General features: G+C 37.4%; 1 protein-coding gene across 2 annotated transcripts in view; it reads right to left on the reverse strand.

Moving 5' to 3' along the window:
* LOC115217525 (tight junction-associated protein 1) overlaps positions 1-15,629 on the reverse strand; it is a 33,190-nt gene extending 17,561 nt beyond the window's left edge. Inside the window, exons 1-3 of one of the 2 annotated variants that reach the window (XM_036507728.1) lie at positions 15,423-15,629; positions 13,818-13,891; positions 1,636-1,799 (exon numbers count right to left, since the gene is read on the reverse strand). In XM_036507728.1, the coding sequence (XP_036363621.1) occupies positions 1,636-1,704 (69 nt within the window). In that variant the 5' untranslated portion in view covers positions 1,705-1,799; positions 13,818-13,891; positions 15,423-15,629. The remainder of the gene's footprint in view (positions 1-1,635; positions 1,800-13,817; positions 13,892-15,422) is intronic. The other variant, XM_029787248.2, reaches the window with a different exon arrangement.
* Between the last annotated feature and the right edge of the window lie 3,048 nt (positions 15,630-18,677).

Here is an 18,677-nt window from a genome sequence, read left to right on the forward strand (position 1 = left end):
AAGGCAATACCCTAGCATGGCTGTAATCCAATGACTGAAGCAAATAGAAGATACTAATTAATATGATGATTAGTAGTAATAACATTATCATAAATTATCACCAATTTGTTAGATGCATTTATTTGCTAAGCGTGGTTCTGCCAGTACACATCAGAGGGAGAGAGTTAGCAATAACAACTATTATACTGAATATGAAACTGATGACATATGACACTTCGTAATAATCCTTTTTAATAAAAGCACAAGGCCTGAAATTTTTTTATGGGTTGGGGTGGCTAGTCAATTTTATCGATCCCAGTACTCAACTGCTACTTATTTTATCGACCCCGAAAGGCCAAAAGGCAGGCAGAAATGTTAGCATGCCGGGCGAAATGCTTAGCGGTATTTCGTCTGCCATTACATTCTGAGTTCAAATTCCGCCGAGGTCGACTTTGCCTGTCGTCCTTTCGTATTAAGTACCAGTTACACACTGGGGTCGATGTAATCGACTTAATCTCTTTGTCTGTCCTTGTTTGTTCCCTCTATGTTTAGCCCCTTGTGGGCAATAAAGAAATAAGAAAAGGCAAAGTCAACCTCAGCAAAATTTGAACTCAGAATGTAAAGATGAATGAAATGCCACTAAGCATTTTGCCCCGCATGCTAACGATTCTGCCAACAATAGTATCATTAATTATTAACTTCACTAATATGATCACTTTCATTTAATGACCATTTACCCATGCTAGCAAAGGTTTAACTAGAGATTTACTTAAGGATGGATTTCAAAGTGAGTTGCACAGGAGTAGCTGTGTGGTTAAGAAGCTTGCTAACCCAAGTATTTGGTTTTGAGTTCAGTCCCATTACACAGTATCATGGGCAAGTGTCTTCAACTATAGCTGCAGGTCAACCAAAGCCTTGTGAGTGGTTTGGGTAGACAGAAACTGAAACAGGTTGATGGCATATAATATTCTGCACAAGAGATGTCTGGCCACAGCAAAATATTACCTTGCTTGGAAAGAAGTGAGAGTTAGCAACAGGAAAAGCATCAATCTGTAAAAAAAAAAATCTGCCTCAATAAACTCCTTCTAACCCATGCAAGATTGGAACAGTAAATGCTAAAATGATAGGGACTTTTTCTGACGTTCTAACAATTCTGTTAATTTTTAAACATAGAACAAGCTAAAACATATTACAGAAGTACTTGACTCATCATCATCATTTAACATCCACCTTCCATGCTAGCATGGGTCGGATGGTTTGACAAGCCTGAGGACTGCACCAAGCTTCACCATCTGTTTTGGTATGGTTTTTTATGGCTAGATGCCCTTCCAAAGGCCAACCACTTTACAGAGTGAACTAGATGCTTTTTATATGGCATCAGCAACAGTAAAGTCTGCTTTGGTATGGTTTTTACAGCTGGATGCCCTTCCAAAGGCCAACCACTTTACAGAGTGAACTGGGTGCTTTTTACATAACACCACCAGCACTGGTGAAGTCAAGGGATTCTGAAAAAGGAAAGGAAAGGCAAACTGAATGTGATGGGAACTGGACTCAAAAAGGTGAAATATTTTGTCTGGTAATCTCTAACAAAAACAAAAGCTGAAGTTAACTCAAAAGTTTAAAATTAAGCAAACTGGATTATTTATTTTAACCTACCTTGCATATGCCAGACATTTTTGGAATAAACACATGAGGTCGTGTAGGCGGAAGTAGCTGGCGAAACATGAGAGAATGCTGGAGTACTTCTTGAACTTGGAATAAGATACGAAATACATCAGGCAACAGTTCATTCAGCACAAATACTCTTTAAGCATATTGTTCTGAAAATAAGGAAAATAATGTAATATAGTAGTAGATAAAATAAAATACCAGATCTACCAGCAAATAAGACACAAACTTATTTTACAAGTATATTGTGTGGAAGAAACAAATCTATAATGTTTCCTCATACCCTAACTGAAAAGAATTTTGAAGTGGTTTTGTAGAGGGAAAATGTAGGATTCTATGCATGTAAATATAATATTGTGATAGTATAGTAAAATAAAGTATGAAACCATGAATAAACTATGTCCTGGGAGTACCGTATTTCAACTTCGTCTTTGGTCAAATCAGCTGTATGGTCTTACTAGCAGTATTGCCCGGTATTGCTCAGGTTTGTTTCGACCCTTTAGAATTGGAATTTTTGAAAAGTAAAACTTTTGCATTATGTAGCTTGTTATTTTCTTTAAGTAAACATTTTCTGCTTGAAATACACCAAAAATTGGCAACACAACAGTAAAAATTCGTAAAAAATAGGGATTTTCATAGAAAAAAAAGCACCTTTTTTATGTAGATAATTTTTGCTGTAACATGGTCTGATTTGAATTTTTTTCTTCTACGGAAGGGAGAGCAAGCCTTCTATCATACTTTCAATTTTGGTCAACTTGCGCCACAGGGTCTTGGAGGAGATAATGTTAGTTGAGGGCTACCAAACCTGCCATACACAGACAATATCAGCTTTATATATATATATATTTTTTATACTTTGGTCAATAGAATAGCCATGCAGGACATAGAACTTGTATTCCTGGTTGTGGTGTTTTGTTTAACTGTAGTTGTTATGGTTTTGTTATCATCTGCTTGTTGCAAACAGCTAACAAGCAAATGAAAGTTCATAGACATTTCATTCATCTACCTAAGAGAATTTTTCATTCAGATAGGTTTCTTAAATGTAACATTCTCATTAAATAATGTAAAGTGTAGAGTACATATGTTGGGGAGGGATATACAATGAATGATGTGACCTTCCTACATAACGGCTGATGTACTATAAATAACTTTTCATAAGCTTATGCAGACAGTCTTGGATAATTTTATTTGTTTTCAGGATGGAACCTACACTCGCCTCCTTATGAGAGCTCAAAATCTCTCGTGGAAGTGCCATCCAACCAAAATGCAAATATATGGGAAACTACCACCTGTGTCATCTCTTGTGAAAGGTAGGAGAGTCCAGTTTGCTGGACATTGTTGTAGAGCTGAAAAAGAGGTAATTTCTACTCTTCTCCTCTGGAAGCCATCTACTCGCAATACCAGAGGGTGCACACTCTCCTACCCTGATGTAATCTCCAGGGATACAGGCATCCAGCAACAGGACCTCCGTAATGCCATGATGGACCATGAAGTCTGGCGTAGGATGGTAAATTCCATTGTCTCGACCACGGTCGAACAATGATGAATGATGATGAGCAAAGATACCCGGTGTTGCTCAGGATTAAAATGGCTTAGTTTATGCGTGTGTGTGTGTACACACATATATATATATATATATTCAAAATGTGACCGCGTGTGTACCGCTGGCGACTTTTTTTCTTCCGTCTTCCCTTCTCTGGATCTTTCCTTTTCCTATGTTTCTGACGAAGTTATGTTGAAACAGGTGATACAGGAAAGTGCAGCATTGACGACAAACCATTTGTGGAGTAAATAATGGGCTAATTCGACTAAGCATCACATGCGTCCATTTGGAATATTCCAGGCCCTAACTTGCCATGGAAAATTGGGGGTTAGAGGGTATGAGCATGCCTTTGCTGATCTTGAGAAAGTCTTATCTCACCTCTCTCTTCAGACTCCATCTGAAATGCTGCAGCATGCCTTTGCTGATCTTGAGAAAGTCCCATCTCCCTTCTCTATTGAGACTCTATTAATTTAAGGGCAAATATGTAATCGTAAATACCTTACAACCTTGCAACTGCTGAGATAATTATGAACTGGTAACTGAATGGTAAATGTGTATCTTTATATACCTTGGACCTACCACCTAATTGTTTTTTATCAAGAGTTTCACCTCCAGCCATTTGTTATGTCAGTCAATGCACATACACTGACACACCACTCTGCTGTCGTGGCAGTAAAGATAGAAAGTTGCCAATGTGTAATGTTGTTCACACTAGGATATAAATTATTCATTTATTTATTACAGTAGAATTAAAAGTGAAAGAATAAAAGTGAAACAATATTATATCACTTTACAATATAGATCTTATTCTTTCACTTTTGACATGTAATACCAAACCAGTGCCAATGTTATATTGTTTTAATCCAGATGAAAAAAAATACATGTTGATATTCATGGGGTCTGATACTATTACCTTTTAAAATTTGATTTGATTTGGTCAAGCCATTTGAGAATGCATAGGGAACAGACAGACAAAGAATTTTATTTATATATATATATATATATATATATAGACAAGGACGTCAATTTGTAAATGGAACTTACAAACCCCATTTGAGTGTATAAAGCTCTAAAAGAAAATAGCTCGAGTGAAAAAACTTGAGCCGTTTTAGAATAGCTTTTTCTAACACATGACTGCTCAGTGGCATGTCTGAAATCCTATTGTTAGTAATAAAGGCTTATGGGTCGTATGTGACCCATAGCAGTCATACATATGCATGCATGGCTGCACACACAACATTTTCATATAGAGGGAGAAAGGTAAATAGTGTATTTAAATAGACAGAGTGCAAAAAATTTAAAATAAGTAATGTTGTAGGGAGACCATACAAATACCATTAAGACAAAGATATTTATGCACGACAAAACTAAAATACAGTGAAGTCAGTTTTTAGGCAGATATGGCAAAACTGAATTTAAACACACTGGGTGAACAAAAATTAAAAATAACTAAATGATGTTTTGGGGAGAACGTACAAAAACCATAACAGAGATTGTTACATACGACTTCCCAACAGGCGGAAACGCGCAGGCGGGCAGCTGAAGACCTGGGCTACGACAATCAAGGAGGACTTCTCCATGCTCACGGGTCCGCAGGTGGTCAGCCTGTGCCGATGGAACCGTGACTGGGTCGCTATCTCCAGTGAACTGGCGCAGGGCCGTTGTGCGTGGGCTACCATGGTTCGAGATGCGTCGAGGGTGGTAGAAGAAGCTGACTCAACCTGCCCAGGGTGAATGTCGCCACAAGTACAAGTAAGTAAGTTACACACGACTAATTGAAATACATGGAAATCAACGTGTAGTCAGAAGTTAGTGTCTGAGTGAGTTAAAGAGAGAGAGAGAGCAAGAGAGAGTGAAAGAAACAGACATGGACTAAAAGAGAGGAACTATTACAGAGGGTGAGAGAGAATATATGTAAGCATGAGAAACAGAGAAAGAGGAAAAGAGAGAGAAGAGAAAAATAAACAGAGAAAATTGTTTGAAAACTGCAGAAGTTTTTAGAGAAAAACCTGTGTAAAACACTATTTTCCCCAGTTTCTGGACAAAATGTTATAGTGCATGACCATCCTTGGCACATAAGTAATGTGTGTAAAGTTTGGTGAAAATTGGTTGAAAATTGTAGAAATGCATACATACTACACACACACAGACATCTTTTGCTTTATATATAGAGATAACAATTATTGAACCTAGTGGATTTATGCTCATCTGGCTCCCCAACCTATGGTATTTTGTCTTGCATCTGTAACACAGCCACATGAGTATTTTTTTAAGAATGGAAAAATAAAACACAAGTAAATATGGTAGTTGTTAGCAAACTTCTTTTAAAAAATTAATATAATCCTTATTGGAAACTAAAATACAATAACTAATACTAGAAAAGCACTTGGAGAGCACAGACCTCCGCCAAGCAGCTCATTTCCACCTATATACACGCATGCTGAAAATCGCCTAATTTCCCAAACCAACGCCAGCAAAAACATAACATCCTTGGTGGTGGTGGGGGGGGGGTAAAAAAATAACACAGCTATATGATTTTAAGAAAAAAACCTTTAAAAACAGGAATCATCTGAAGCAGTTCACAACCACCAACATCATCAATGTTATCATGACGGTTACCTTGACAGTCACTTTCACCACCACTACCAGTATAACTACTGCAATACCATCATCACACAACAAACACTATCATCAACACCACTATTACTACCATCACCTCAGCATCAGACATCACACTGCTCCTGTCGCCATTATAATCACAGATACTATTTTATCCTCCTCCCATAGTTATCTCAACCATTGTCATCATCAACACTGTCTCTAAACAGCAATGCCACCATAGGTTATATGGAAACGATGTGTTTTCAAGGGAGATAATCAAAGAACGTAACATTGCAATACTTCAACTAAAGTAAATATAACAAATGAAAAATCCTTCAAGAATCCATAAAAATTCCCAGATTACTACCAAAATTTCATCATCTGTTCCTTGCGTCATTACCAAATTTTCCTGCAAGTTTTATCAAATACCGTTCACAACTTTTTGAGTTATTTTGCACACAGATGGACAAACCAACAGCAATGAAAACATAACCTCCTTCCTTGGCAGAGGTAATAAAACAAAATAATTTGATATTAAAAGCAATTTTCTATTTTCATTATTAAAGAAAATAATGCCTGCATTATGAAATGAAAATTGGTAATATCAAATATTCTGTTGGATATAATGACTCTACATTATCTGATTTGGCATGGTTTCTATGGCTGGATGCCCTTCCTAATGCCAATCATTTTACAGAGTGTGCTGGGTGCTTTAACGTGGCACCACACAAGCACTATTTCATAAATGGAAACTGTGTGGCAGCCCACTGAATGTATGTATGCATATGTGTTTGTCCCCCATCACCTCTTGACAACTAGCTTTGGTTTGTTTACATGCCCATAACTTTGCAGTTCAGCAAAAGAGACTGAGTAAGTACTGGGCCTGATTTATTCAACTAAAAATACTTCAAGGTGATGCCCCACAAGTAAAAAGACATTATATATATATATATATAAAGGGAAAGTTTATGAAAATAAACAAAAGACGAAGGCAGGCTTGTACAAAACAAACAGATGTATTAGTATAGCGCTCTTTTACGTTTCGAGCCGACGCTCTTCTACAGAAAGGTACACAGAAAAAACAAGGAGAGAAAAAAAATGTGTGTAGTGGCTAACAATCTATCATAGCATATATATATATAGGCACTGGAGTGGCTGTGTGATAAGTTGCTTACCAACCACATGGTTCCGGGTTCAGTCCCACTTCGTGGCACCTTAAGCAAGTGTCTTCCACTATAGCTTCAGGCTGACCAAAGCCTTGTGAGTGGATTGACCAACCTTGAATACTTTGTCCCATGTCTTCTTGGGTTTCGCTCTTCCACAACTTTCCTCCACTTTAAGTACATAAACACACATATCAACAGACATAACGTTTACAAGACTCTTCTGCAAGTCCAATCACAGACGGCTTCTCTAGCGTTTGTAACCTGATAAAATGTATTCACTTCTGAATGAAGCCCATCATATATATATGTGTGTGTGTGTATGTCTATGTTTGCTCCTCTCATTGCTTGACAACCAAAGTTGGTGAGTTAACATCCCTGTAACTTAGCAGTTCAGCAAAAGTGATTGATAGAATAAGTACTAAGCTTACAAAGAATAAGTCCTGAGGTCGATTTCTTCAACTAAAAACCCTTTAAGGTGGTACTCCAGCATGGCCTCAGTCAAATGACTGAAATAGGCGAAAGAATAGAATGTTTCCCCCAGGAAAAAATTAATGAAACACATTCAACAAACCATAGAATCTAGGACATGGGTAAACATCACAAATTGATGAATGTAAGGTGAAGTTACTCTTACCTAAACATTTTTCTTGTACCTGTTCCACAAGAAACATATCTATGACTCCACATTGTGGTACAATACCAATTGGCTTCGGCTACTAATTCACTCCAACTCTACCAAGTAGTAAATTTGATGCTATCAATCACTCACCTACGTGGCTGTGTGGTAAGAAATTTGCTTTCCGATCACATAGTTCCAGGTTCAATCCCACTGCAAGGGAATTTTGGCAAGTGTCTTCTATTAAAGCCCTGGACTGATCAGAACTTTGTGAGTGGATTTGGTAAATAGAAGCTGAAAGACACCTGTTGTATATATGTGGGTATATAACATATATGTGTGTATCTGTCTTTGTGTAGGTGCTTACATCCTCGTGACTTAGCAGTTCAGCAAAGAAAAACTGATAGAATAAGTGCTGGGCTTTAAAAAGCAAAAAAAAAAAAAAAAAAAAAAACCGGGGACATTTTGTTTGACTGAAATTCTTCAAGGCATTGCCCAAGTATGGCCACAGTCTAATGACTGTAACAAGTAATAGATATAAAAGAGATGGGGCTACATAACAAAAACTTGATTTATTAAGCAAGTAACAAGTAAAGTAAAACCTCAGGTACAGGTGTGGTAAGGAGCTTGCTTCCCAACCATATGGTTCTGGGTTCAGTCCCACTGTATGGCACCTTGAGCAAATGTCTTTTACGATAACCTTGGGCCAACCAAGGCCTTGTGAGTGGATCTGGTAGACAGAAACTGAATGAAGCCCATCATATATATATATGTGTGTGTGTGTGTCTATGTTTGCCACCCCACCCCCATTGCTTGACAACCAAAGTTGGTGAGTTAACATTCTTGTAACTTAGCAGTTCAGCAAAAGTGACTGATAGATACTAAGCTTACAAAGTCCTGAGATCGATTTCTTCAACTAAAAACCCTTTGAGGTGGTACTCCAGCATGGCCACAGTCAAATGACTGAAACAAGTGAAAGAATAAAATGTTTCCCCCCAGGAAAAAATTAATGAAACACAATAGAAAAATAACACAAATTTCCATACAAAAAACAGTAAACAACAGATGTGAATACCAGGATATATGACCTATATATATATATATATATATATATATATATATATATATGTATATATATATATATATATATACTGTTGTTTCCGGGGAGAGTCATTTTCTTTTTGTGCCTTAATCCAAAAACGAAATATATATATGTATGTATATATATATATAAATTAATTACATAGTCTATTGTTTTATACTCTCTGACCTAACATTACATCTTCAAATGTACTACGATAACATATCTAAACAACTCCAGCCTTTTCAATACAAATTAATAGCACTTGTTACAATAAGTTGAGATTATGAATGCTATCAGCACTTTTGTAAGCAAACTTGACAATGTTGATAACATCTATGAAAGATACTCAAAACGAGATAAAATAATAATAGTGCAACTTTTTAAATGATTTCCCTTCTTTTACTCGTTTCACTCATTGGACTGTGGCCATGCTGGGGACACTGCCTTGAACAAATCGACCCCCTAACACCACCACTACCATCTTTCCCTCACCCCACCCAGTACTTTAAAAAATAAATGTCCGATTCTTATTCTTTCAGTCTCTTTTGTCAAACTGCTCATAAACTAACCAACAACAGTTGTGTTGGGGGAACAAACACAAAGACAGACACTGATACATGACAAGCTTCCACACAATTTCCATCTACCAAATTCACTCACAAAGCATTGGTTGATCCAGGGCTACAGTAGAAGGCACCTGCCCAAGGTGTCATGCAATGGGAATGTACACAAAACTACATGCTTCTTAAACGCATAGTCATGTGAATATATAGTAAAAACAAATTCCTTATTAGAAACAAACTTATTGGTTTTCTAATACACCTTCTCCTCAACTTACAACTGATGTCCATTCGATCTGGTCATATAATAATAATAATAATAACAATAATGAAATTATTGTATACAGTGCTCAGGTGCACCACAACTTGTCAAAAGTGCGTATAAAGAATATGTAGTAACGTACAAATGTCTGCAAAGTGAACAGTGTATGAGTCAGATACATGCTTGCGTGTGTATGGAGGGGAAAAAATCAGGTGTAGTGTTGACGAATCTCAGGAAGCATGGAAGTTTTGAAGGATGCAGTGCTTTGACAACTAACAACTGATGCCGGCAGTTTGTTCCATGCTTCAGCAACTTTTAGCATGAAAAAATGTTTCCGAAAGTCATGGGAGCTGTGCTGTTTTCTGACTTTGTAAACATGTCCACGGGTGTTAGACAGATGGAGTTTGATTTATATGTCAGATTTATATTTTTCAACACTATTTTCATTCATGCAACTGATGCTTGAAAGTGACTGAGTGAGAGACAGTGGATGCCAGTGTCTGAGGGAGGGCTGCATTGCTAGATGCTGCCATAGTTACCATATGTGCAGCTGCCCAATATCCAAAAATCGATTTATTATTTAAAAAAAATTTTTTGTGGTCGTAAATAGCATAGGTCATATGTCAAGGAAAAGGTGTATATACAACTAACTTTCAGAAAATGTACTCAGAATTTAATTTACCAAAAGGAATTTTGGCAATAGTTGTAAATGACATTAAATAAAGGGCTTTCCTAAACATGGAGATTATGTCATAGTAAAAAGCACCCAGTACACTCTGTAAAGTGTTGTTATTAGGAAGGGTACCCAGCTGTAGAAACCTTGCCAAAACATACAACTGGAGCCTGGGGAAGCTTCCCAGCTAGCCACCACCTTTCAAACTATCCAACCCATGCCAGCATGAAAAACAGGCAATGACGAAAGACCGAGATCTCTGGAGATATGATGTGACTGCAAAGACACGACAAATAACGTGAGTCCATGGCTGTTTCCTGCACCAGCTTCACATAGCATCCCCAGCCCATCCAAAGTACCTCGGATCACAAGACAGCCTGCTGTGCTTACCTTGGATTGTAGGGTGACTTGCTGTACTTGAGGAGACCTATTGAGTCAAGTACATCAAAATAAATATCAAATGGAAATTGCAGTTGTGATACCTGTGCCGGTGGCACATAAAAAGCACCATCCAAACGTGTCCAATGCCAGCGCCGCCTTGATTGGTTCCGTGCCGGTGGCATGTAAAAAGCACCCACTAAACTCATGAAGTGGTTGGTGTTAAGAAGGGCATCCAGCTGCAGAAACTCTGCCAGATCAGACTGGAGCCTGGTGCAGCCTCCTGGCTTCCCAGACCCCGGACAAACTGTCCAACCCATGCTAGCATGGGAAACGGACGTTAAACGATGATGATGATGATAATGACAGTCATCTGTATGTGATAGATACCTATTCATGATGAATTTAACATTGAATGGACTGCTGAAAATGTTCACTTTCAAGGACAAACACAAAGCAATCCTAATTGCTCAACTCCTTCACAATCTCTCCAACATAGCTTCAGTCAATGAGGTGAGATTACTAGACTCCAGGGAACATAGAAGGTGAAATAAAGTACATGTCTGTTAGGAAATGTTCTTCCAGGGTCAGTCTTGCTATAAAGAGCATCAATGCAATAAACCTGGAATTCCAATTAGACCACATAATCTCTTAGTCATGCAGAGACACCACATTTATCAGAATCGATGCACCTATAATGGTTGGTGGGTAATTTATGTATGTAACTACTTCAAGATTTACTCAATTCTGCAGATATTTTGAATGAGTTGTTGCTAGGCAAAAGAGTTATTCACTTCATTAAAACAAGTTTTTATCTAAACTCCAGGTCAATCTTCAATATATTTCTGCCATTACTTTTCCCACTATCTAGAAGCACAATATCAGCCCCTTTGTTAAGATGATTGGCCGTGAGATGAGGTAGATTTCACTGCTATTTCTAGCACACTGAGGGACCGTTTACAAACTTCCTCACTGACTCAAGATTAACCAAGCTGTGCAGGAATGCATATGAGTAACAGTATTATCACAAAGAGTGGCTGTGTTCCTACACAACCATTCTTTTAGTTAGATCTCTTGGAACAGATGAGGTTAAAAGATAAAACAAAAACTGTCACTTAATCTCATATCTACCTGTAATGAATTCAACATTATTTTGTTCATTATATTCAAGCACAGAAATCATTTCTATCAGTTCAGTGCAAATGACATGAAATATAGCTCTAAAACTTTCTGCTATCTATATATATACAAGTTTAAATAACAGTAGAAAGAAAATCTAAAATCACATAAGAGAACATATATGTACCGACAGTTTCTGAGAATTTGAAAGAAAGTAGATTCAGAATTTAGATACAAGAACAATAATTTGATGTAGATCCCAAACTGGATATCTTAGTTCAACTGATGTTGTTTCACCTCAGAACATTATATAACCAAAAGACAAAAACACAGATAAAAGGACATGTCAATAATGATCATCAAACAAATTGAGTGATGCACCTGGATACATCATCAGTGATGCTTCCTGGGGTCATCAGGTGCTTCAGGTCTTTCAATATCAGACACTGTCACCTAAGCAACCCGGCCAGAGTTGATTGATCCCCAGCTTGTGTCCAAATAGCACTGCCCCTTCCAGAGCACACACCTGATCTACAGCCACCTTCAGGCAACCTCTATCAGGTATGTTGTAAGCTGTGCAGAGGGACTGTGTGGCCAGCATACATGTTGCATCATACCTTGCAAACATCATGTTTGTATCAGATATTAATTACCACATTAGTACAACACAATCAACAATATCATCATCATTATTTAATGTCCGTCTTCCTTGCTGGAATGTGTTGGATGGTTTGACAGTAGCCAGCAAGCCTGAGGATTGCACCAAACTCCACTGTCTGTTTTGGAATGTTTTTTACAGCTGGATACCCTTGATTATATTTTCAATAAAGCTCTGAAAATTACCATTCACCAAAAGTGGGAAGACCCGGCAGGACAAGTGAGACCATAACCCGTGGCCTCTTCCTGGGACGTAGCCAGCCCACTTATGCATACCTTTCCTTCTTGTGACACAAACCCTACTTGTGAAGACCTGTTGAGGCAAGTGGAAATTAAAATCGAAATCGATCAACATCAATGGAAATTGTAGCTGTGATACCAGTGCCGGTGGCACGTAAGAGAACCATCCGAACGTGGCTGTTGCCAGCGCCGCCCCGACTGGCCTCCGTGCCGGTGGCACCATCCGATTGTGGCCGTTGACAGCCTCATCTGGCCCCCATGCCAGTGGCACGTAAAAAGCACCATTCGATCGAGGCCGTTTGCCAGCCTCGTCTGGCACCCGTGCAGGTGGCACGTAAAAAGCACCCACTACACTCACGGAGTGGTTGGCATTAGGAAGGGCATCCAGCTGTAGAAACACAGCCAGATCAGACTGGGCCTGGCGCAGCCTTCTGGCTTCCCAGACCCCAGTTGAACCGCCAAACCCATGCTAGCATGGAAAACGGACGTTAAATGATGATGATGATGATGATAAACCCTTATTGTTGACTTACTATTATGTAACAGTATCGGTACTCAGTGATTATTGATATGCTGAGAACCAGTGCCTAGTGACATACATGTTATATTTTAATAGGCAATCTTCTGCTACTTGTATCAAGTACCTTTTGAAGGAGAGTTAAACAGATCCGGATATATTACATAACAATGTAACTAATTACTTCACTTCTCATTCCAAGTTGTCACAAAGACCCTCATGTGGCCTAATTCCACTAAATATACACAGACCATCACACTATGTATGTATATATATATATATATATATTACTACACAACACAGGTATACTGTGAGATCAATGACAGATGGTCTACATGCTCCATTACACTATAGGTAGGTGTTTCCATGAAGAGATTGAAAGCTGGTACAGTGAACACTAGTACTGTTGTTTAGTCTCAGGTTAGCACTGACTGAACAGACCCATCATCAAAGTTATAGAGGTTGTTATCATTCTGCCTAAATCTTGGATATAGTGGATCCCAAACTATTTTATCTAATAGGTCCTTCTTTACAAGATAGTAGAGTGTGATTTGAGGGAAATTGGACTCATAATTCCAATCAGGGCTAACAATCGCTTAGTCTTGTAAAGACCAATGTGCTTAGAAATGGCAAAATTATGGGATAATATACATATATACACATGTATATACACACACACACATATATATAAATAAATAAAATGATAGAGAACACAAAGGGGTGAACGATTGTTATGAACTTCATTAGCTTACACCTGTTTCTGCCATAATAAGATGTGGTGGATTGCTAGTCGAGTGCCTCAGTAACACTTTATAACTTCATCAGATCCTAAAACATGAAGTGCATATATATATATATATATATATATATATATTGACACTCCCTCACAAAGTGAAATTACAATTACCCAATGTATTTAATGACATATTTACCGAAATTCAGCGATAACTATTGGTTTTCCCATCCTTAATAACAAACAAAAGCGCGTGCACGAGTGTGTGTGAATGAAATTTTTTAAAGTTCAGCAATTTTTAAAAAGGTTAAAATTTCCCAAAGGCTACTTCAAACAAAGATTTCGACAAATCTTGGGATTTTGTGAGAAAAGGTTCACCATGTTATTTATTTACGGTAAATTTGTATCATCTCACCCACAATTTTCAACAAAAAAAAACACGATTTTGTTTTGATTTTCTCTTTGTTCTATCTTAATAAGCATGCTGATTTGTTATATCATCATAAAAATGTCAAATACCAGCTGTTGAATGCATACCAAGCAGATTTTTCACTTTGACTAAGCTAGATAAAATTTACTTCGATGCGTGATTGCATGTGCAGGCACAAGCAAGCACGAAGATGCACACAAACTTGGTTATTTCAACGTATGTATGGAGAGACATCGAAACATTTGCTGTGACAATTTGAATCTAAACAGATATACCCAACCCACGTTAAAGCTGGAGAAATCAACTGTCAAATACATGTGTTCATAGAAAATTCAAGAGATAAATAATCAAATGTCATATTCAAAGATAATAAACATAGCACACAAGCACGCATACATATCTATGTATAAATATAAACACATATGAGGCTTCAATGAAAGTTTGAAACATTAACCTTGCTTGGGGAAACAATATCGGTATTATTTGAAGGGGTGTGTACGTGTGTATATATATATATATATATATATATATATATATATATATATATGTATGTATGTATATATATTTGATTGTTCACTCTCTACTTTATTCTAAATAGCTTCTTTTTTAAATTGTCACCCTCTAGAATTATATATATATATATATATATATATATATATATATATATATATATATATATCCGTTTCGCGTGTTTAAATATTTCGAACTATCGTAATCATGGAACTCAGAGTTACAATTCAATAAGGCTCTAAATAAACCAGCCACACACCTATTTCATATATTTATACCATTTTGTTTTCAATTTGTAAACAGTAACGTACGTCAATCCATAAAGCTTTAATAAATTGTATATTGACATTATATAACTGCCGTTTGAAAATAAGCAATAATATCCTAAAAGTAAACACAGGGCCAATAAATTTAACACAAAGAATCTTATACGTTTCGCAATCACTTAAAAACTGGTTTATTTAGACCAGTGTAATTAAAATAACATCTGTAACGTGCTTAGTATGCTTTGAGGTAATCTAAGTTAAAAGAAAGGCTGATATCAACAAAAATACGTCAAAAGATAGATCAATGGTTGGGAAAAGAAAGTAGGGATGTTATTGAAAATAAAGGTGATACAAAACGTAGAATGTAATAAGTGAGTTAAAAAATAAATGAATGTAATGAGCGAGTGCTATGACTGGTACCTTTGTTGTGATAGTTCCACGTCTACTGCCGTCGTTACGTGTCACAGGAGAAGAAACACTGACGACGTCCATTTTCAAAACAAATATCACCACATTTCCGGTTCCGGTTATTCATCACCACGTTTCTATCCCGTTCGCATTGATCGCCCTTAACAACCGAACAGCTTGTTTCTTCGGTCTGACGTATTCAAACATTATACACACATATAAATATATACACGCTCACACTCACTCACTCACACACACACAAAAACATATAAAAGTTGATTGTGAGTAAATACTTGTGATATATATATATATATATATATATATATAAGTCACAAGTATTGGATTTTTTCGGTTTGAACGGCAGTTTATTCTAGCAGTGTCATATGAAATTGTCACCCATAATTATGACCCTAGTATCGATCTATTGCATTTCAATCTATTGCATTTCAATCTATTTTAGGGTTAGGGTTACTTATGGTTAGGGTTAGGGGTAGAGGGAAGGGTATCTTTTTTTCTTCACAAATATAAATAAACCAAATCTGTTTCTTGAATGAGGTACATATTCATACGGCACAGAATGTTTTTTTGTTTTTTTTTACCTCAATAGACGTCATTGATTGGTTGAAATTGCAGAAATTGAAGAAGAAAAAAACAACAAATATCTTACAAACTATAGAATTTTCTCAATAAAGCCAAGAGAAAAAGATGTTTTATAAACACATTCTACCAGTATACGAAGTTTAAAAGTGTTTAATTACATGGAAATTATTAAAAAAAACTGCCGTTCAAACCGAAAAGATCCCAAGTATTTACTCACAATTAACTTTTATTCCCTGTTTTACAAATGTTCAATGTGGCCACCACCTGTAGCAGGGCAACATCAATGCGATAAGAGAATTCCTCCCAGACGCGTACCAGCATATCAAAAGCAAATTCATTGTGGAACTAAAGAATAAATTTGCTTTGCTTGAGACGATTCCAGAAGATATTGACGCAGAAGGAAAAATGGAAAAACTTCGATAAAGCATTCAACTAGACAGCCAAAGAAGCACTCAGTGGATCGTGATATGCTGATACGCGTCTAGGAGGAATTATCTTTATAGTATTGATGTTGCCCGTGCTGCAGGTGGTTGCCACATTGAACACTTGTAAGATAGGAAATAAAAGTTGATTATGAGTAAATACTTGTGACATAGCCGGAGTTTTCAATTGCTTTTTCGGTCAAACTCCAGTGTTTGACCCGTGCAATATACATATTTATATGCAATAGGTGTAAAACAACATGTAGTAAACGAATATGAAAAAAAAAATGCGCGCTGGTGAACGGGGGCGGGGCAGAAGACTCGGAAAATTCACATCGGGAATGTTCCGAGTCCTCTCACCATTTCCCCGTTCGTCGGCGCAATTTTTTTCTTCATATTCGTTTACTACACATTATTTTACACCTAGTACACTACTTTTTTTCCAGTTTTTGTGACCTGGGGGGGTCGGGTGCGGACTCGGATAAATCACACGATCCAGTAACCCCCACTTCGAGACCTGGTCACAAAAATGAAAAAAAAAAGTAGTGTAATAGGTGGTATAACAAAATGTAGTAAACGAATATATAAAAAAAAAAACGTGCGCTGGCGAACGGGGAGCGGAGGAGAGGACTCGGAAAATTCACACGATCAATCTCACAGGATCCGAAAACTCAACGTTAACACCTGATCACAAAAAAAAAGGGTGGGGTGATAGTGTAATAAGTGTAAAACAACATGTAGTAAATGAATATGAAAAGAAAAATGCGCGCTGACGAACGGGGACGGGGGATAGATCTCAGAAAATTCACTAATTTTGTTTTCATTTTTGTGACCAGGTGTTAACGTTGAGTTTTCGGATCCTGTGAGCTTGATCGTGGGAATTTTCCGTGTCCTCTCCCTCGCCTCCGTTCGCTAGCGCACGGTTTTTTTTTTTTTTTTTTGTCATATCGTTTACTACATGTTTCGTTTTGGGATTTATTACATGTTGTTTTACACTTATTACACTTTTTGTTTTTTCATTTTTGTCACCGGGTCTCGAAGTGGGGTTACTGGATCGTGTGAATTATCCGAGCCCGCACCGACCCCTCCCCCCACATCACAAAAACTGAAAAAAACAATAGTGTTTTAGGTGTAAAATAATGCGTAGTAAACGAATATAAAGAAAAAAATTGCGCCAACGAACGGGGAAATGGTGAGAATACTCGGAACATTCCCGATCTGAATTTTCCGAGCCTTGTTCCTCGCCCCCCGTTCGCCAGCGCGCATTTCTTTTTTCATATTAGTTTACTACATGTTGTTTTACACCTATTGCACTTTAGTTTTTTTGTTGTTGTGTTTTTGCTCGGGTCAAAAACTGGAGTTTGACGGCTTTTCCTTATTAAAATATTGCGTAATGAAATCGATTCATTCTTTTTCAATAACCCTGTATATCTGTGTGTTGCGCGCGCGTGAGTGCGTGTGTATGTGCGTGTGCGTGTGTGTGCGTGTATGTTGCTACATGCATATACACAGGCGCTTTATGGACGTGAAACCCGTGAAACCCAGGGTAACCTCCATAGACCGGCCATCACTCTCTATCTAATTACGCTGCTGCTCAATAACTTAGATTGTACTTCTCTTTCGGATTTATGATTTACTGAAGACATATATATATTTCGTTTTTGTATTTGGTTTGCAAGATTCTTTATATGAATTCGTGTGTTGGGGCATATTTCATTGTGTCTGGGGAGAGTCATTCTGTTTTAATGCCTTATTAATTAATACACACACCGGTTCGATTTCCACTCATTTACTTATCTTTTACTAAAATTTCCATTGCTTCTTGCAACCTCTTGAATAGTCGTTGACTCTGCACATTATCGGAATTGCTTTCTATTTGTATTTTTGCCTGTACGCGCGCGCGTGTGTCAGTATGTATGTGCAGACACATGTATGTATGTATGTATGTATGTATGTATGTATGTATGTATGTATGTGTGCGTGTGTATGCATATATATATGTATGTATGTGTGTACGTTTGTATGTATGTATTCAGCATATTCATGAGTTTGTGTGTGTGTGTTTGTACCTCTGTCTCCTTGTGTGTGGATGTTTGAGTGTGTCTATGTGTATGGGTTTGTGTGACTATGTAAGTGTGTCTCCATATGTGTCCTTGTGCATGTGTGTATATGGTCATGTGCTTCAGTCTTCTTTTGTGTATGTGCGTGTGTGTGTGTGCTTGTTTGTATGTATTACCTATGCACC

The sequence above is a fragment of the Octopus sinensis genome, linkage group LG11, assembly GCF_006345805.1.
Source record: "Octopus sinensis linkage group LG11, ASM634580v1, whole genome shotgun sequence".
Classification (NCBI taxonomy): domain Eukaryota; kingdom Metazoa; phylum Mollusca; class Cephalopoda; order Octopoda; family Octopodidae; genus Octopus; species Octopus sinensis.